Source organism: Patella vulgata, chromosome 9 (assembly GCF_932274485.2).
Source record: "Patella vulgata chromosome 9, xgPatVulg1.2, whole genome shotgun sequence".
In the NCBI taxonomy this organism is placed as follows: domain Eukaryota; kingdom Metazoa; phylum Mollusca; class Gastropoda; family Patellidae; genus Patella; species Patella vulgata.
The window spans coordinates 44,186,503-44,206,974 of record NC_065887.2 but is presented as its reverse complement, the minus strand read 5'-3'; the positions used below and the strand labels follow the sequence as shown (position 1 = coordinate 44,206,974).

Genomic DNA, 20,472 nt, shown 5'->3' with positions numbered 1-20,472 from the left:
GTTCTGCCATAATGAGAACAGTATCCCCCATCGTAAAATGCGAATTTTGAGAGAAAATTTGCTTCTATTTGATCTGTCAGTTGGAATTCTATTAAAAGTAGGCGAAATCATCCCCACTTACGGTAATCCCTACCCTATGCCTATCAAGGACCTAGTAACACCCACGTACTATTAAACAAATTTGTCACTATCATCGATAATACTATATTGATAGAATCGATAATACTACAGTGTTGGTTTTTAAAGCTAGCTAAAGGCAAACACTAAAAGGGTGAGAATGTTTAGAATTGGGCGTTGGTTAGATAAATTTGATTAACAACGGCTGAATAAATGACATCACCAACATCTGTCTGAATAAGAAAAGCACAAGTTTAAAACTATATTTAATGACATCATAGCTAGTTTAATATTACTAAACCTCTAGCATTTGGTTCAAAAATTTTGTGTTCAGTTGTCGACTTGGTGATTACGGTAAACACGACATAACTATAGTCATTTATTATTGTCATGATTCTTACTCATCAGCTTCATCATCATCTTCATCATCGTCGTAACCATCATTTATTATATTATTGTTTTACTCGTCAGAGTTTTCAACTTTGTCGTCCTCATCAGATTTAGTCATCTTCATCATCAATTAACACCACTTTCTCTCATCGTCGTCATTTTTATCATTAATCATCGTCGTCATCATCAATTAGTGTCCACTGTCTCGCGTCATTGGCATTTTTATTATTAATCATCGTTAGTTATGATTGTTATCCATGACAACATCGTCATCGTCGATTTGTTATTGTTATCGATGACACCATCATCATCGTCATCGTCAATTTCATTATTGTTATGATAATGATCAACATTATCTTCGTCATCATAATATCTCATCATCTATTGCTCATCATCATCATTGTCATCGTCGTGCTCATCATTACTATATTTATTTACTTTCTCTATGTTCCAATTACTCCAATCGATGGCGTCATAGCAACATCAATCCATAAATACAAGCACGTGTTATATATTCCTGGAATCAATCCAGTTTAATTCTATATTCAGCTCAACAATTTGTTCAAAACAATCATTTACTCAGCATCTTGTTCAAGACTGACCCACGTAGGTCAACACATTTTTTAAAAGCGTCCTCTGAGCTTTTTGTGCGGTTTGTACGACTTGTACGACCTGTGACTGGTACGACGTGTACGGATCCTAAAGTATTTATATCTCAGCAATGGATTGACAGATCAGTCTCAAACATTGCACACATTCCATATCTCAGTAATGGATTGACAGATCAGTCTCAAATATTGCACGACTGGATATCTGTTTCATGCCAGTAAGATCTGGTCTTGTCACTTATGATCGTTAGCCCCAAGGTCTGCATTCAAGGGGTTTCTGAAATCAAAGGTCCACGACCTATCAATCGTTGTTTAAACCACGACCTATCAATCGTTGTTTAAACCACGACCTATCAATCGTTGTTTAAACCACGACCTATCAATCGTTGTTTAACCAACGACCTATCAATTGTATGTAAAATATGTCGTAGTTCAGATGTAGCCTAAGGCTGTAGTGTAGTTTATTAGTTTAAACTACTGGGAGGCTATGGTATTAAATACATGCCGTTTGGGTGTCTGGTTCTTATTAAGTTGTCGTTATTTTGTTCCTAATTCTATCATCATTTTATCGCTCTGTAAACGAAAACATAGATGCCGTGTACCAATTAGTAGTGCACATAGAATTTGTTTAGAAGCGGGTTCGATGTCCGTGTTGGGTCTCCCCTCCCCCTCACACCTTCCAACCGACACTAGATGGCGGGTAAATGAAGGTAATTAGACGCCCCCTCCCCTCCCCCTCACACCTTCCAACCGACACCAGATGGGAGGTAAGGTAGTTAGACCCTCCCCCCCTTCCCCCTACCCCTCTCCCCTCCAACGCACACCAGATGATAGGTAAGGTAGTTAGACCCCCTCCCCCTCCAACGCACACCAGTTGATAGGTAAGGTAGTTAGACCCCCTCCCCCTCCAACCCACACCAGATGACAGGTAAGGTAGTTAGACCCCCTCCCCCTCTAACCCACACCAGATGACAGGTAAGGTAGTTAGACCCCCTCCCCCTCTAACCCACACCAGATGACAGGTAAGGTAGTTAGACCCCCTCCCCCTCCAACCCACACCAGATGACAGGTAAGGTAGTTAGACCCCCTCCCCCTCCAACCCACACCAGATGACAGGTAAGGTAGTTAGACCCCCTCCCCCTCTAACCCACACCAGATGACAGGTAAGGTAGTTAGACCCCCTCCCCCTCCAACCCACACCAGATGACAGGTAAGGTAGTTAGACCCCCCCCCCCCCCCTCTAACCCACACCAGATGACAGGTAAGGTAGTTAGACCCCCCCCCCCCTCCAACCCACACCAGATGACAGGTAAGGTAGTTAGACCCCCTCCCCCTCCAACCCACACCAGATGACAGGTAAGGTAGTAAGAGACAACACGTGATGATATGTAGAAAGGAATTTGATAAATGAGATTAAACACCTCTGGCTATGTTTTCTTAATTTACGTTTATCGCAATTTGGCAATTTTTCCAAATAGTTTTGGGAGTTGATGGCGAGAGGTAGACTATAACACGTGCGCTGCATGTAATACGACCCGTTATCTATGCAGGTCGTGGGTTAGATCCCACACTAGTAAGATAGACTAATCGTAATGACAGTATTTAATCTCGGCGTGGGACAAAAGGGGTCCCCCTTGTCATTAACGCAGGACGAAGGACCTGGCAAGGACCAGTGTCTTGTGTACACGTAAAGGAGTCCTCTTCATTAGCCCGGTTGATACAGAAAAGTAGGATGTTAAACCCCGTTTCATGTGTAAAGACTATATAATAAAACGCCTATGTTAAACCCCGTTTCATGTGTAAAGACTATATAATAAAACGCCTATGTTAAACCCCGTTTCATGTGTAAAGACTATATAATAAAACGCCTATGATAAACCCCGTTTCATGTGTAAAGACTATATAATAAAACGCCTATGATAAACCCCGTTTCATGTGTAAAGACTATATAATAAAACGCCTATGATAAACCCCGTTTCATGTGTAAAGACTATATAATAAAACGCCTATGATAAACCCCGTTTCATGTGTAAAGACTATATAATAAAACGCCTATGATAAACCCCGTTTCATGTGTAAAGACTATATAATAAAACGCCTATGTTAAACCCCGTTTCATGTGTAAAGACTATATAATAAAACGCCTATGTTAAACCCCGTTTCATTTGTAAAGACTATATAATAACACGCCTATGTTAAACCCCGTTTCATGTCTAAAGACTATATAATAAAACGCCTATGAAAGGAACGGGGATATGGGTTAAATAGTGAGAATAATCCATGAATATAACTAATAACATACATCTGTAGAAAATATCCATGATTTTATAGAGTGAGAGAAAATACTCATTGATATTGTTGATTGAAACACATGTTTAGTATTATTGATCTATATATAAACACGTGATATGAGTAATATGCTAGGAATGTTCAAGTTTAAAGAATACAAGTAAATATCGATTAATGTTCTTGACCTCACATATACCATAAACAGGTGCGGGTTTATTTACCTACTGTTGTGTATTATATACAGGGTGGAATATAGGTATTTTTACACTGTTCTGTATAATGGAGTAAGTGTGTTAATAATGACAGAGTTTTCTTAGTTCAAATGTTGTATCGTCAGGTAAGTTGCTATGATGTTTATATGGTGTACAGGTCGGTGTTAGAATCAATGCTACTGTCAGTAATTGTCGTCCTCGAAACATATTGTAACATATTGTATTACTTGCCAGTGAGCGGAAGTCAGACTCACCTGGGTTTTGTAGCATCTAGATAGTGTGGTGGATAGATTACAACAGTCAACATATGCTGGTATATGAGATAGGAATGAATATTTGGGTTTGTTATTACTCAGGCTCGGAGAGTTTGTCATTTTATCCTTACCGTTTTTTAACAATTGGGACTAGACGATGGAGACTAATAATAGGCGGGACTATTGAAACCAGATGAGTGTAATGTACAACAACAGTAGTCAGGATCAACAACAGTAGTCAGGATCAGGAGTTTATAAGCCTGGTCCTCGACAGTAATCAGGATCAGGAGTTGATAATCCTGGTCCTCGACTTTGTCCAGAACTGACTTATATCGTTATATCAATCCATTAAAACATGGTAGTAATTTTAATTCTTAATGTGTATCCATGTATGCATACAAATCATCTATCTGTTCAGCTATAGGTAGATGGGTTCGCCCACATCGATCTGTTCAGCTATAGGTAGATGGGTTCGCCCACATCAAAACACATTGTTGTTATGATTTTGTAGACGTTTTTGGTTGTATCAATAATAATGATTTTCTCACGTGACGTATTGGATGACGTCATCTATGACGATAAACAGCCAATCCAATGCGATTATCTATGTTTATGGAAATATCGCGTGGCTATAGATAGTTTGAAATGTCCCATGGCAATAATTAGTATAAAATGAGCAGAAAATGTCTGGAACTCTGTAACCTAGAGTAATATATATATGTACTATTATTTATTTAAAAGGATTTTAACATTCGTCTGTGTAAAGATGGGTTCCCGCGTACAAACTGGGTGATTTAATGGTATATATGTACTTAAAACATATACAAACTAATTAATTTGTCATAATTATGCTTCAAATCCTTCTCAAACATTGTAATTGCGAAGGAATGTCCTGCTAAAAAAATTCGATCAAACCAGGTCATGTTTACGTCAGAGGAGAATTCATTGCATACATAAGACGATGTTGTCTTTAATCGCTTACTAATTATTACAAATATCGAATCCTAATTAAATTCTCGGATTATCCACTACCCGCTTCTTTTTCCGTCATTTTGATCTCAGAAAGTGTTGTACGTCTAACTCTTCATAAAGTTTATCAACTTGTACATCAAGCGCTCAATGTTCGCGTGTGACCTTTGACATCACGCGTGCAGAAATTCCTAATCGCCGGGCTGTTGATTAGGGGAACCCTTACATTTTTGTCCTGTATACACTCTATGAGTGTTTTTCGGGGAATCCAGTATTTTTCTAGTAAGATTGGATATCTCTACTTTCCATACAACCCATTTCAACTATAGCGGGAAATATGGAAGATATTTTCAAGATTATTAATGGTTTTTGTTTTGTTATTTCAGTGTTGCTGTGTTGAGTGAGGAAAATGTCGGATATTTTTGTTGCCTTGCCCCCTGCTACTGGAGGTTGTGTTATTTTTGGTAAAAATTCCGATCGTCCACCATCCGAGGTCCAAGAGGTTGTTTATCAGTCTTCTCAAGATTATGAACCGGGAACAAAACTACAGGTAACACTGCAAAGGCATATTAAATAATAATGATACCCTCGTTTATTGGTCGATCGTTGCAATTTCAATTAAGGCTGGGGGGCTGGGGGGTGGCTAAGTGGGTAAGACCCTAGGCTGGAGTTTGGGTGTTCGATCCCTGCATTGGCAGAGAACGTTCATCCAGATTTTCCGGCGTGGTTTCCCCTTATCAGTGATGCAGAGGGCGGAGGGCCTGACAAGGACAGCTATCTAGTCGTCTGGATGGGACGAAAAACTGAGGTCCCGTGTACATATTGGCGTGCACGTAAAAGATCCCTTGACAGTTGGAATTCGATATAAGAGTTGGCCGTAGTGCCGCTGTCCAGGCAAAATTTCCCTCATAGCACACTGTATGGCTTATGCTCGTCTTCATTATCCCAGTTCGGAGCAGAACAGTAGGACGTTAAACCCCATTTCATTTGATTTGATTTCACGAAAACACCGAGGCTTAATGGCGATCAAATAAAATACGTATGTAGATCTGGTGGTCAGGGGACTGAACTCTTTATTATAGTCATAGAGAGAGTCTGTTCAATTATTATCTCTATTGTCATTGGGTAATACAATGGCTTGTTGTCTAATCTTAAAGCTATTACATATTCTTGAACAGTTATTTCCCCTGGCCCAACACTCGAGTATATGGATTCGCAAATGTCTCCTTTCTCACGGTAACCATAGAAATAAAATACCGTATGACCGGGGTTAAACTCTATTACTGTACAGGTGTTATACTGTATGACCGGGGTTAAACTCTATTACTGTACAGGTGTTATACCGTATGACCGGGGGTTAAACTCTATTACTGTACAGGTGTTATACTGTATGACCGGGGTTAAACTCTATTACTGTACAGGTGTTATACTGTATGACCGGGGTTAAACTATATTACTGTACAGGTGTTATACCGTATGACCGGCGGTTAAACTCTATTACTGTACAGGTGTTATACTGTATGACCGGGGTTAAACTCTATTACTGTACAGGTGTTATACTGTATGACCGGGGTTAAACTCTATTACTGTACAGGTGTTATACCGTATGACCGGGGGTTAAACTCTATTACTGTACAGGGCCCAGTTTCACGAAATTTTAACTAAAGATAAAATCCAAATTTTAGTAGATACTTCAATTTTGATTGGCCAAGCACTAAAATGAATCTAATATTATCCAATCAAATTACTAAAATTTGGATTTCATTTTAGTTAAAATTTGGTGAAACAGGCCTCTTGTGTTATACTGTATGACCAGGGTTAAACTCTATTACTGTACAGGTGTTATACCGTATGACCGGGGGTTAAACTCTATTACTGTACAGGTGTTATACTGTATGACCGGGGTTAAACTCTATTACTGTACATGGGTTTATCCTTTATGTGAAGACAAACTCATCTGGCCCATATAATAAAATACGTTGAATTTGAATTGAATTATTTTATTATAACTTTTCAATAATTACTTCCGCATAACTAAAATGGTACATTTTAATCGATATTGACGTTGTTATCTTGCCGTGAAAATATGGGATCAAATATCCAATATTTAAAACATAATGAACATTTTATAATCAATACACGAGGTTTTATGGTTTCGGGCGCCATTTGTAATGAATAGAGAAAAACATATGATAAAAGACAAAGTGGAAGTAATTAGAAATGAAATGAAATGAAATGGGGTTTAACGTCCTACTGTTTTGCTCCGAACTGGGCTAATGAAGACGGGCATACGCCATACAGTGTGCTATGAGGGAAATTTTGCCCGGACAGCGGCACTACGGCCTACTCTTATATCGAATTCCAACTGTCAAGGGATCTTTAACGTGCACGCCAATGTGTACACGGGACCTCGGTTTTTCGTCCCATCCGAACGACTAGACAGCTGTCCTTGTCAGCCCCTCCGTCCTGCATCACTGACAAGGGAGAACCACGCCGGAAAATCTGGATGAACTTTCTCGGCCAATGCAGGGATCGAACACCCGACCTCCAGGCTAGCGAGCCAGCGCCTTACCCACTTAGCCACCGTGATCCCCGGAAGTAATTAGTAAAAGCTGATTCACAAATGACAAAATAACAGTTAAAAATGTGTAGAACGGGCAAAGCAGGCGTAAACGACTGTCGTTTAATTTGAACTATTGTAGAACGGGTAAAGCAGACCTAAACGACTGTCGTTCAATTTGAACATAACGTAATTGATTAGAAATTACAATAACATTTTCAAAAATTAAATATAAATCATTTTATATACATTCATTTTTCATTAAACATACATTATGCAAGAGCTTTAATTAACTTATCTAGGCCATAATCAACCCTCGATGGCATCGGATTTCTCCGATATTAAATAGATTAGAACAGTTCAGCCATATTTTGATTTAAGCTAAATTGGAGGAGCAAGAAATAGCTTCGAACACCCAGTACGGTGGTTGAAATTTTCAAATTATTCATTTTACATTATCTATTTTCGAACTATTATAGAAAGAACGGCTACCTCTTTATCTAAATCTTACATAATGTATCTTTAATTTATGCTTGTAGACCCACCTTCGTCTATTTTAACCATACACCCTTTAAACAAATCGAAAGGAAGAGCTTGAATTTTATAAAAGGTTTATAATTACTTTCGTATGTTGAAACAATTACTATAAGTACCGATATGTACATTATACATGAGAAACCTTGTTCACGTTTTTATACGCCCACATTGAAATGTGGTCGTATATTGTCGTCGCCCCCGTCCATCCGTCGGTCCGGCGTCCAGAATTGCTTGTGGACGCTCTAGAGGCCAAATTTAATATCCGATTGACCTTAAATTTATACACAGTGTTTAAGGTCTTGAGACGAAGAATCCTATTGATTTGCAGCGATTTCCGATAATTACTGCCAGAGTTATGGCACTTGATCACTTCAAAAAATCTTGTGGACGCTCTAGAAGCCAAAGTTAATATCCGATTAACCTTAAATTTATACACAGTGTTTAAGGTCTTGAGTCGAAGAATCCTATTGATTTCCAGCGATTTCCGATAATTACTGCCAGAGTTATGGACCTTGATCACTTCAAAAAATCTTGTGGACGCTCTAGAAGCCAAAGTTAATATCCAATTGACCTTAAATTTATACACAGTGTTTAAGGTCTTGAGTCGAAGAATCCTATTGATTTTCAGCGATTTCCGATAATTACTGCCAGAGTTATGGACCTTGATCACTTCAAAAAATCTTGTGGACGCTCTAGAAGCCAAAGTTAATATCCTATTGACCTTAAATTTATACACAGTGTTTAAGGTCTTGAGACAAAGAAACGTATTGATTTTCAGCGATTTCCGATAATTACTGCCAGAGTTATGGCCCTTGATCACTTCAAAAAATCTTGTGGACGCTCTAGAGGCCAAAGTTAATATCTGGTTGACCTTAAATTTATACACAGTGTTTAAGGTCTTGAGACGAAGAATCCTATTGATTTGCAGCGATTTCCGATAATTACTGCCAGAGTTATGGCACTTGATCACTTCAAAAAATCTTGTGGACGCTCTAGAAGCCAAAGTTAATATCCGATTAACCTTAAATTTATACACAGTGTTTAAGGTCTTGAGTCGAAGAATCCTATTGATTTCCAGCGATTTCCGATAATTACTGCCAGAGTTATGGACCTTGATCACTTCAAAAAATCTTGTGGACGCTCTAGAAGCCAAAGTTAATATCCAATTGACCTTAAATTTATACACAGTGTTTAAGGTCTTGAGTCGAAGAATCCTATTGATTTTCAGCGATTTCCGATAATTACTGCCAGAGTTATGGACCTTGATCACTTCAAAAAATCTTGTGGACGCTCTAGAAGCCAAAGTTAATATCCTATTGACCTTAAATTTATACACAGTGTTTAAGGTCTTGAGACGAAGAAGCGTATTGATTTTCAGCGATTTCCGATAATTACTGCCAGAGTTATGGCCCTTGATCACTTCAAAAAATCTTGTGGACGCTCTAGAGGCCAAAGTTAATATCTGGTTGACCTTAAATTTATACACAGTGTTTAAGGTCTTGGGACGAAGACGCGTATTGATTTTCAGCGATTTCCGATAATTACTGCCAGAGTAATGGCCCTTGATCACCTTGAAAATCTTGTGGACGCTCTAGAGGCCAAAGTTAATATATGATTGACCTTAAATTTATACACAGTATTTAAGGTCATGAAACGAAGAAGCCTATTGATTTTCATCGATTTCTGATAATTACTGCCAGATTTATGGCCCTTGCGGATCACTTCAAAAAACGTCTGGACGTTCTAGAGGCAAAAGTTAATATCCGATTGACCTTAAATGTATACACAGTGTTTAAGGTCATGAGGCCAAGAAGCCTATTGGTTTTCAGCGATTTCCGATAATTACTGCCAGTGTTATGGCCCTTGATTTTCAACAATTTCCGCTCTAAAAGGCTAAAGTTATCATCCGATTGACTTCAGATTGATACACAGAGTTTAAGATTTTGAGACGAACAAGTATATTGATTTTCAATAAATTTTTATGACTTGAACAGCTAAATCCATGATATTAAAAGTTTTGTATACAAAACGTTAGCATTGGGCAGAACTTTATAAAAACCAAACAAATTCTAATGATTTTCTGATAATTACTTCATGAGTTGTTGCTCTTAATCAGATTTTAGTGTAGTATAAATGTTTCATTACCGAAAAAAGTAAGAATATGCTCTGGTTGACTGCCCGGACGATTTAGCTGCTGTGGGCGTATGTTTCGTTGCCTGGCAACCTATCTTATATCAAGCAGTAACAAAACCAACAGTTAGTGTTGGGTTGATATATAACGTACTTTATTTGTATAGGAAGTCAGATCTTGAAAGGACTAAACTTTATTTCTGGAATCCTGATCTTCTGTTTGTCCTTCAAATCTTAAAAACTATCTTTAATACACGTGCATTCAAAATATCGGTGGAGCTTTGTTGCTGCAATGTGTTCTGTCCAGAGCCTTATATATAGGCCCAACTTTCAATCACAGTTTCTTATTGACGTATTTGATACAATAAAACAACAAAAGTTTTATAAAGGGCCCTGTTCTGTCTTGTCCTGCTCGCCAACAGATAAACAGTGGTCATGTGTCAAATTTAAGTAAAATTAATGAAACAAATTAGAACTATGATATCGGTTAGACGACTGTGTATTGTAGCCAATTATATCTATACACTGAAGATAAAATCTTAAAATCACCCCGTTTATAATTGGCCAATTAGTACATGGTTAGTGTGGATTCTCATATGTTGGCTAATATCAGTTTACATTTCACTCGTGGATTTATATTCCCTAGCCACGTCTCTGTCATGTTGATAATATCTCTACAAGCTTGCAATAATTTCAGGAGTATAAATTAAATTCCTTTCTGTTATCCACAATCTGGTTAAAACAGATCCTATTTCGTTTCGTTTTTTATAGTTCAAAATTTCGTTTTACTTGTCTTTACTCTGGAAGAGTTGTAAAATAACCTGCGTTCTGGTTGGTGTGAGGGATTAGCCAATGAAACGGTCTGTTACGGTTAGTTCTTTGCATGCTGTGCACGGAACTGTGGGTAATCCGCTAGAAACATCAACGCTTATTGGTTAGTCAATGTCTGGCGTCATTGGGTCAAAAGCCACTCATATGACCCCTGACGCGACCTTCCACTACAACCGGTCAGATGTTCATGTAGCGGAGGCTATATAAAGTATACAAAACGATACGAGATATAGATCTGTATTTTAATCAGACTGAGCTGCACTACTTTGTTTCACGGTAAACGATGAAAAGATAAAAGGTATGCCGACACCAGTTTAATAACATTTTAAAGTATTTGAAATAAGAAGGCAGGTCGGCTAATATATATTAATTTACTTCCTGCTGGGTTGGGTGAATAATATACGATATAGACCAAAACTAATTAAAGTATTTTAGTTATGGTAAGTAATTTTAAATAAAAATAAATAATCCACAAGGTTGTATTTTATGAAGTAAAGCGTTTTGTAAGTTTAAATTACTTGGAAAGAGTTTTACAAATATTTCTAAAATACATTGGTATTACATGAGTGGTATTATTGCGCTGGAGTGTGTAGTTTGGACAGTAGAGTAAAAGATGTTCAGTGGTTTCAAGGACAAAATCACCGTCACAACGAGGACAAGATCACCGTCACATCGATGACAAGATCACCGTCACATCGAGGACAAGATCACCGTCACAACGAGGACAAGATCACCGTCACATCGAGGACAAGATCACCGTCACATCGAGGACAAGATCACCGTCACAACGAGGACAAGATCACCGTCACATCGAGGACAAGATCACCGAGGACAAGATCACCGTCACATCGAGGACAAGATCACCGTCACATCGAGGACAAGATCATCGCCACAACGAGGACAAGATCACCGTCACATCGGGGACAAGATCACCGTCACATCGAGGACAATATCACCGTCACATCGAGGACAAGATCACCGTCACATCGAGGACAAGATCACCGCCACAACGAGGACAAGATCACCGTCACAACGAGGACAAGATCACCGCCACAACGAGGACAAGATCACTGTCACAGGATTGTCAAAAATATGCATATGAAACTTTATGGTATCTTAGATCAGTTTTATTGTTACGCAGCATGCAACGGATAATTTGAAATTGTCATTCACCATAGAAAAACAGTTTGTTAATTTGAGGGAATGAAGTTGGATACAGTTTTATTTTAAAATCAGAGACAGATGAAGCCCTATTTATATTATTATCTAAACTATTCCACATTTTTATAGTAGAAGGCAAAAAGGAGCTTTTTTTTTATTAATATTAGTTTTACATTTGATTTGTGTAATGTGGTCGGGATTATGTAAGTTGTAAGGGTTGTTGGAAGCGGTAATTGGCGAAATAAGACAACAAAGATAATTGGGAGCCATGTTATTTGCCATTTTATAAAACATTAATAATTTATGAATATGACGTCACACTAATAAAGATGAGAATTGGGTATAAAGTGTATTATGGGAGGTTCCCCGCGTCTGGGTGGAGGTTTTTTGTGAACGTACTTGTGTAGTATTATTGTAGATCAGTATAATCAAATACAGAAAGAATAAAAGGATTTACGCGATGGTCTAAATTTCAAACTTCTCAGACAGTCAACCATCATTGAGGTTTTACTAATTAAAATATCCACGTGATTATCCCATTTACAGTCTTTGCTAAAAATAATTCCATTGCGTATTTACAAAGATATGGTCAATTGAAAAATTAGCCAGATCCGATATATAATCCAACGCCAGCTATAATCTTTTGATGAGCCTCTATGTAACTCAAGCCGACTGATTATCTCCTGTTGATATGATGCTGTTCAATATATTTCACTTGATTATATTTCTGTTTTTTCAGTGCACGTTTATAGAAGTGGAACAGGTGACGCATACCTATGCTGTAGTACTGAGTAAAGCAGCATGGACATGGGGAGCGGAGATGGGCGCTAACGAACACGGTGTGTGTATCGGTAATACATCAGTATGGACCAAATTATGTCATCCAGGCGATCATAATGAAAAGTTGATTGGTGTTGATTTTGTAAGGTTTGTTGTGTTGTTACTTCTAGGCTAAATGAAGACGTTTAACTGTCGAATGTCGAATGTCGACTACTTTTTGTGGAACGAATGGAAGTTACCCGTGACACAGGCCCACATACAGATAGTACTCGACGTGAGTTGGTTTAACGTTCACTCGACACAAACTAGGTCATTTCAGAAATAACATATGCTTCAATTTTATTTCAATAATTCGCTTACGCGTAGGCGTCTTTAGCAATTTGAGGAAACCGGAGGACCCGGAGAAAACCTACAAGGTTGGACAGGCGATCCAACTCCTTTTCAAGTACAACCGGGGAATCGAAACCACGCCAGCTGACTCAATGACAGACCTTATGATACAACGCGCACGCGCTAACCATTCGGGCATCCAACAAATCCTACAAATCACTACACGTGCCGTCAACAGGAAACAAGTTAGGACTCGAGCATTCATCAATAAAATAGATATATATGAGCTATTTTAAGAGTAGATTATTTGATATTTTATAGGTTGGGTTTAGAGAGAGGAAAGACCGCTAAGGAAGCATTAGTTGCTATAACCGAATTACTCAAGTTACATGGACAAGGTGGTCATTGCTGTGAGGATCCTAATTTTGGTCAATGGACGTATCACAATAGTTACCTGTTGGTCGATCGACATGAGGCATGGGTTCTTGATACAGCTGGTCTCTTCTGGGTGGCCAAAAAAATAACAAGTAAGTCTAATCCACACAATTAGCTTATGATTCCTAACAAAATAATTGCCAGGGTAGAGACATGGTATATGGATCATTGTCAGAAGGCCTAGTGCCACTTATTGCTATGTTCCGAGACTGTAGCTAGTCGATAAGTTGAATAGAACACATATAGAATAATGAGTAGCAGTGATAAATCTGTATAATATATCCTATAATGATCTGTAGCCCAATATACTGAGGTTAGACAACAGAAGCCTGTGTATTACCTAATTTTACCCAATGGCAACTGTGCTCTCTCCCTCTCTCTCTCTCTCTCTCTCTCTCTGTATCTCTCTCTCTCTCTCTATTTTATTTGTACGTGGGTTTAATTTCTTGTTTCATCTGGCGGTTAAGTGGCCGGGTGGGTTAATGTGCAAGCTGTAGGTTATACATTCTACTATCTATGGACTTCATGAAATCAATGTTATTTTATGTTTCAGACGGGACCCATAATATCACCAGCATGTTGTCCATAGAATCAGATTTTGATTTAAGTTCTGATGGATTACAAGAAGAGGCAGAGAAAGCTGGACTTTATAAACCTGACCAGGGAGATTTTAATTTCTTTAAAACATTTCATTCATCTTTCAGTGGTTTATCTTTATCAGATAAACAACAAGCTGAAAACAGACTAGAGCAGGGGAGACAACTCCTACAGACATTAGCCAAACCCGGTAAGAAAAGGTTTGTTTTGTGATATATATACAATGGGGTTTAACGTCTTATTTTCAACAGAATAATTAGACGCTTGTTCTTGTATCACTGGCAAGTAGAGTCCAGGCTGGAGTCAGCCCCATAATCACCGAGTTCCCAGCAGTCTGTTCTTCTTTCTCCTGGTGGCAGTGGTTAATCCTGACGCTTTCTCCTGGTGGCGTGGTTAATCCTGACGCTTTCTCCTGGTGATGGGTTAATCATGACGCTTTCTCCTGCTGGTGACGCTCTCTCCTGGTTAATCCTGGCGCTATCTCTTGGAGGCGTGGTTAATCATGACGCCATCTCCTGATGGCGTGGTTAATCCTGACGCTTTCTCCTGGTGGCGTGGTTAATCCTGTCGCTTTCTCCTGGTGCCGTGGTTAATCCTGGCGCTTTCTCCCGGTTATTTAAATGAGTTGGTGGCAGATTTGAGGACGAACCAAATTATAAATTTTTTTTGTATCTTATTTTCATCGATTGAAAAGAGGAGGGGGGGGGGGGTTACACCAGACACCTTTGAATTAAATATTCAAAATTTAAGAGAGATATGAACGTTTTAAGTTACCATTTACCTGTTTTACGTGCACAATGCCTCACTGGTAAATAGAAACAGGTGCGTCACTGTTAAATAGAAACAGGTGTGTATATAGTCTACTGGGGGTTATAGGTTAAAATCGTCACATTTTAAACCTTATTTTACCTTAAATAATGTGTTCGAATCTCAAGACTATCACCTCATATATTGCAGGTGAATTTTCCCAGCACAATATGTTTCAGCTACTAAGGAATGAGGCCAGTAGCATCAATTTTAGCGGGGAGTTGGAGACCATGTCTAGTCAAGTTTCAGTTCTACAACCGAAGAACGGTTCCATGGTTCCCGATGTTCACTGGTTTACTGGCACCCCGAATCCAGGTCTATCGGTGTTCAAACCATTTATTTTCTGCGAGGAGCCGACCATTGGCAAGGTTACCATCTCGCCAGCACCGGAAGGTAAACCGACGTTCCAATCAGTTGCCGACAGACGTCACATGTTGTACAAAGCTCATGAAAAGGGGAGGGAACTCATGGAAGGTGGAAGCCAGACGGGCAAAAGGCTACTGCAGACGATGAAAAGTTTAGAAATTCAGTGTGTTTTGGATGTATCGGAATATTTACAGAATTTTGACAAGACAAAATTAGATGAAGTAAACGACCTGTTTAAAGATTTGACTGAATCGGAAGTCAAATTTTATCGTTAAGATTAAAAATATGATGAATCTGTATTTGCTAAAAGTAACAAATCCTACTTACACTTGATTTCACAGGCAACATATAAACCAAACGCTCTTCAAGTTTCCAACAATTTATATCATTGGAAATTTCGTGATTTGCTGAATTATGTTTTTCCTTGACGACAAGCTTGTTATAAATATGGCGGATATTGTGTGTTGGTGTGCTTGACATTCATTTGATGTGTGATGTAATGGAACAAAAAATACAAAAGTAAAACAAAAGTCGGTTAGCTAGATGAACGCCTCATATGAGAAGTGCTGTCAGGTGTTCCAGAAAGGGAAAGCATACTCTGTCTCGTATTTGACACTCGTCACTACTGATAGCTAAGCTGTGCGTTGGGTTGCACCAGTACAAGTGAAATACAACACATATTTATGTTGCTGGGTAATTAGTTTTTTATTCTGTGTTTATTTATTCATTAAACAACAAAATATGACAACCACGTGTGAAGATAATATTTACAATTTCTCAGGACAAAACGATCGCCACCATTTTTAGTTATTAGCGAACTAGTTATAAAAAGCACGGATTTTAAAGGACATTTCCAACGATTGCATACTTTATATTTTATATTTTATTTAGAATCTGATTTTAAATTGACTCATACATTACAAGATTGAACGGTAAAACGATCTTATAAGAGGGGGGGGGGGGTAGTTATATGGCGTCACCTCCGACCTCAGATTTTAAGTTGAACATGGCTAAAGATAATTTAAATAAGAGATTTTCAACGGATAACTTTGTACTTTAAATTCTTTATCTTTAATTTTATTTGTTTGATGAAGAAGTCAGAGAAACTGTTTCAACCCAAGTCGGTCGTTTCAAAGTTTTTATATTGTTAAAAAAAAAAATATATCTTGAACACCTGAACTTCATTTACTCACAAAATACTTATTTAAACCCAAATGGCACTTGAGTAAAACTTTAATTTATATAATATATGTGCATGGCGATGGTTTTAGCTATAGACCCAGGTGGTTGTCATATTATCAACCAGCCAGATAATTCTAAAAACATTCTTTCTTAAAAGGCTAGCCAAATATAGAATATTGTCATACTGTCCTTTATAATAAACTCTGAACCAGTAACTTAAAATACACAATACAATAGACAATTTCGGTAAAATGGAAAATTGGTATTTATAATAATTCCATTATTTTAGCTTGACAAAGATTTGTCTCTTTTCTGCTTATATACATGTGTACATTTGTGAGATATTTATGTATGTGTAACACGGTAGAGGTGCTGGCATCATGTGAACAATAACGCTGCCGTGACTAAATGTGTTACATGTTTTATATTATGATGTATTCACGCCTTGTAATGGTGTCTTAAACTTATTATATTGAAGATATTTATTCCTACAGCACGTATGCGCTTTAAAAGTGTTTTGCTTTATAAAATTATACAAAATGATTGTAACTAGCTGTTTTAAAATAGAATTAATGGTGGAATATTTGACTCTTAGCCCACCCCCTCTCTAATCTGTTGGTCGCGATTCCTTTCATATGAGCAAACAGTGCAATTTTATGATTGCATATTTCACTGATTATTGTAATGTAAACAAGTGCGCATGAGCGTGGAATGTAGGTCAACGGATGTTAATAAACCCATTTGGAATAGATAATGATTTTTAATCTTGAAAATCACAATGTAAGTTCATTGTTCTAGATTAGCTTATGTCCTTACGTTATCTAGTAATACAGCTCTCTAGTTCGTAAACCTGCCGTATGTGCAACTACGTGCTACTACGGGGGGTTGGATGGACGAATGGTTAGCACGTGCGTGCTGTGTCATAAGGCCTGCCATTGAGTCAACTAGCGTGGTTTCGAATCCCCGGCTGTACGTGACAAGGTATAGGGTCGCCTGTCCAACCTCGTGGGTTTTCTCTGGGTCCTCCGGTTTCCTCCCACTGCTAAAGACCTCTACGCGCAAGCGAATTATTGAAATAAAATTAAACCATATGTTAGTCCCGAAATGACCTAGTTTGTGTCGAGTGGACGTTAAACCCCATGTCTCTCTCTATCTCACGTCCTACTATGGGCTGTTTGAGGGGGAAATCATAGTCGACCCGTGCGTAACACCTACGCGTCACTTGCATTTGTTCGGCACCGTAGACGATCACAGACTGGCCGTAGAGGTTTTGGCCTACAAATACAAAATTTTAACCCGGTTTCTTGAGGCTACCCTGCGAGCTACCAAATCCCACGACCCGTGCATGTTAAAACACGTACGGCTGGTTGTGAGCTAGACTTTATCGCAACACTGTACCATCATCCCATCATATCTGATAAAGATAATCTTTCATTGATGTCTCTTTTGTATTTTGTTGTCTCTATAAAATATGATAATAAATCGAGCCTTTGTGTGATATTACAGAAATTTGTAGATGGGCGTTATTTTTATCAAAAGCGTATGAAAACATACAAAACGCAAACCTGGCGCCTGAGAGAGTAAGCAGAATTAAACTAAGGGAGATAAATCGGCTTGTAGAAGATATTTATGATTTCTGTCTTTATATTTCCATAGTTGTTATTATATTAATATACATAATGAATATAATATTGTGAATCTATATAGGAGTACATTGGTCACGTGATGTATTATATTTATTTATTTATTGTGTTAATAAATTAATTGTAAAGCTTCAATTGAAAATATTGTTTGATCACGTTATAAATGGAGGAGAATCGGTGGTCCGGGATTCCATTCCAGCTTTGGATTATAAAGTTCCCTGGAAATTGTCAGCGTGGTTTCACCTTGTTAGTGGCGAAAGAACCCTTGACAGTTGGAATCCAATTGACGTCCAGGCAAAATGTCCGTCATTAACCCGATCGGTGGAGACATTCATCCATACAACAAAACTAGGAAAAAAAATATGATGACATTAATACATTATATAGGGTGGTAAACCTACAATAACCCTACAATACATTATATAAGGTGGTAAACCTACAATACATTATATAGGGTGGTAACTATTGTTGTTAACATAACAATAAACACTTCAAGCAATGAATCAAGATCATGAAGCCAGGAACCTCGCCCGGTCCGGATGGAATCCGGCTATTACTTTATTATTCAATAAGGGATTTGATGAGGGATGTTTTCCCGACTCATGGTCTAAGGCACTTGTCGCACCACTACATAAAAAAGGTTCAAAAAACGATACAAACAATTACAGAGGAAACTCGCTGCTTGATTGTATCGGTAAATTTTATAGTGCTGTTCTCATTTGCAGGCTTCAAAAATGATGTGAATCGGAAAACAAATACAAAGAGGCCCAAACTGGCTACAGAAAAGGTCATTAAACTGTGGACCATAATGATCTTCACATTGTTTGGTATCTGTCCAAACCCAGAGGGTACTTCTATACACTGTTTGTCGATTTTTCCAGGGCATTTGACTCGATTCATCGGTCTAAACTATTGTCCCTACGCTTACAAAATGGTGTTGTGGCCAACCCTAACCCTAACCCTAGCCCATGTACAGTTCAGTCCCCTCATGTGCCAAAATTGGGAACCGACTCACTCCCTTTTTGTATGTGTTTCTGGTGTAAGGCAGGGATGCACTCTTAGTCCTTTTTTGTTTTGGTTTTATATAAACTAGTTGGTTAATATTATGGAAATTGATGATATCCTTATGTTGCTATATGCAGATGACCTTGGTATTTAAGGTGATTCAGTTGGTAATTTGCAGAGAAAAATCAATATTTTGGATATATTTTATACTGAATTTAATTTATCAGTGAACAACACAAAAATCAAGGTTGTTGTATTTAGGAATGGGGGAGCGCTAAGGAATAATGAAAGGTTATAACGTACTATGACTATTTAGGCATACTGTTCTCATCAAGGTTGTCATGGAACAAGGCTCTGTATAATTTGTCAGTGAAGGCTGAAAAGGCATTAATCCCTATCAAATGTTTATTTCAGAAAACAAATCCATCCATTGAACTCTCATTCAAAATTTTTGACGCAATTATCAAACCAATACCACTTTTTTCTCACAGGTTTGGGGATTCGAGTTCCGCAGTGACACTGAACGAATTCACTCCAAATTTGTCAAGTATGTATTAGTAATCCATAAGAGCTCCATTACACTCTGAGCCTTAAACTTGTCTGTTTCATACATGATATCCTGTATAAAGTATTGGACAACGTTAATTGGTATGTCCCATAACAGGTTATCTTATGTTATATAAACTTGGTGAATTAGGTAGAGACACCTGGGCAACCAAAATAAGAATTTTGTTAAGTTCTCTAGGTTTCGCTTATATGATATTCTCAGTCTGTTGGTAATGTAAAGTTATTTATTGTATCTCTAAAACTAAGACCAATTCATACCATACCACTGTCTATCTGACCACTTTATTGTGTTATGATTTAGATCTATGGGTCTTTGACCTAAATCCTTAATAAACAATATCAACTTGAGTCGTTAAATAAATCATATCCTCAAATTACAACAATTAAATATAAACCATTTTATAAAATTAATTCAGATGTCGTCTTTATATAGGCTATCTGTTAAACAATTAGTAATGATATAATTAAGATGTCGTCTTTATATAGGCTATCTGTAAAACAATTAGTAATGATATAATTAAGATGTCGTCTTTATATAGGCTATCTGTAAAACAATTAGTAATGATATAATTAAGATGTCGTCTTTATATAGGCTATCTGTAAAACAATTAGTAATGATATAATTAAGATGTCGTCTTTATATAGGCTATCTGTAAAACAATTAGTAATGATATAATTAAGATGTCGTCTTTATATAGGCTA

At 37.8% G+C, this 20,472-nt stretch overlaps 1 protein-coding gene across 3 annotated transcripts in view; it reads left to right on the top strand.

Annotated features, from left to right (window-relative positions):
- The window catches only part of LOC126832085 (secernin-1), a 30,504-nt gene extending 12,171 nt beyond the window's left edge, over positions 1-18,333 (top strand). Inside the window, exons 1-7 of one of the 3 annotated variants that reach the window (XR_008789299.1) lie at positions 3,601-3,741; positions 5,226-5,389; positions 12,798-12,985; positions 13,490-13,695; positions 14,157-14,390; positions 15,158-17,241; positions 17,273-18,333. Coding sequence is in view for 1 of the 3 variants with exons in the window: in XM_050562768.2 (XP_050418725.1) it covers positions 5,249-5,389; positions 12,798-12,985; positions 13,490-13,695; positions 14,157-14,390; positions 15,158-15,648 (1,260 nt within the window). In the remaining 2 variants the exon portion in view is untranslated. Of the gene's footprint in view, positions 1-3,600; positions 3,742-5,225; positions 5,390-12,797; positions 12,986-13,489; positions 13,696-14,156; positions 14,391-15,157 lie in introns of those variants that run through there. The other 2 variants (XR_008789298.1, XM_050562768.2) reach the window with 2 other exon arrangements.
- Positions 18,334-20,472: the final 2,139 nt, after the last annotated feature.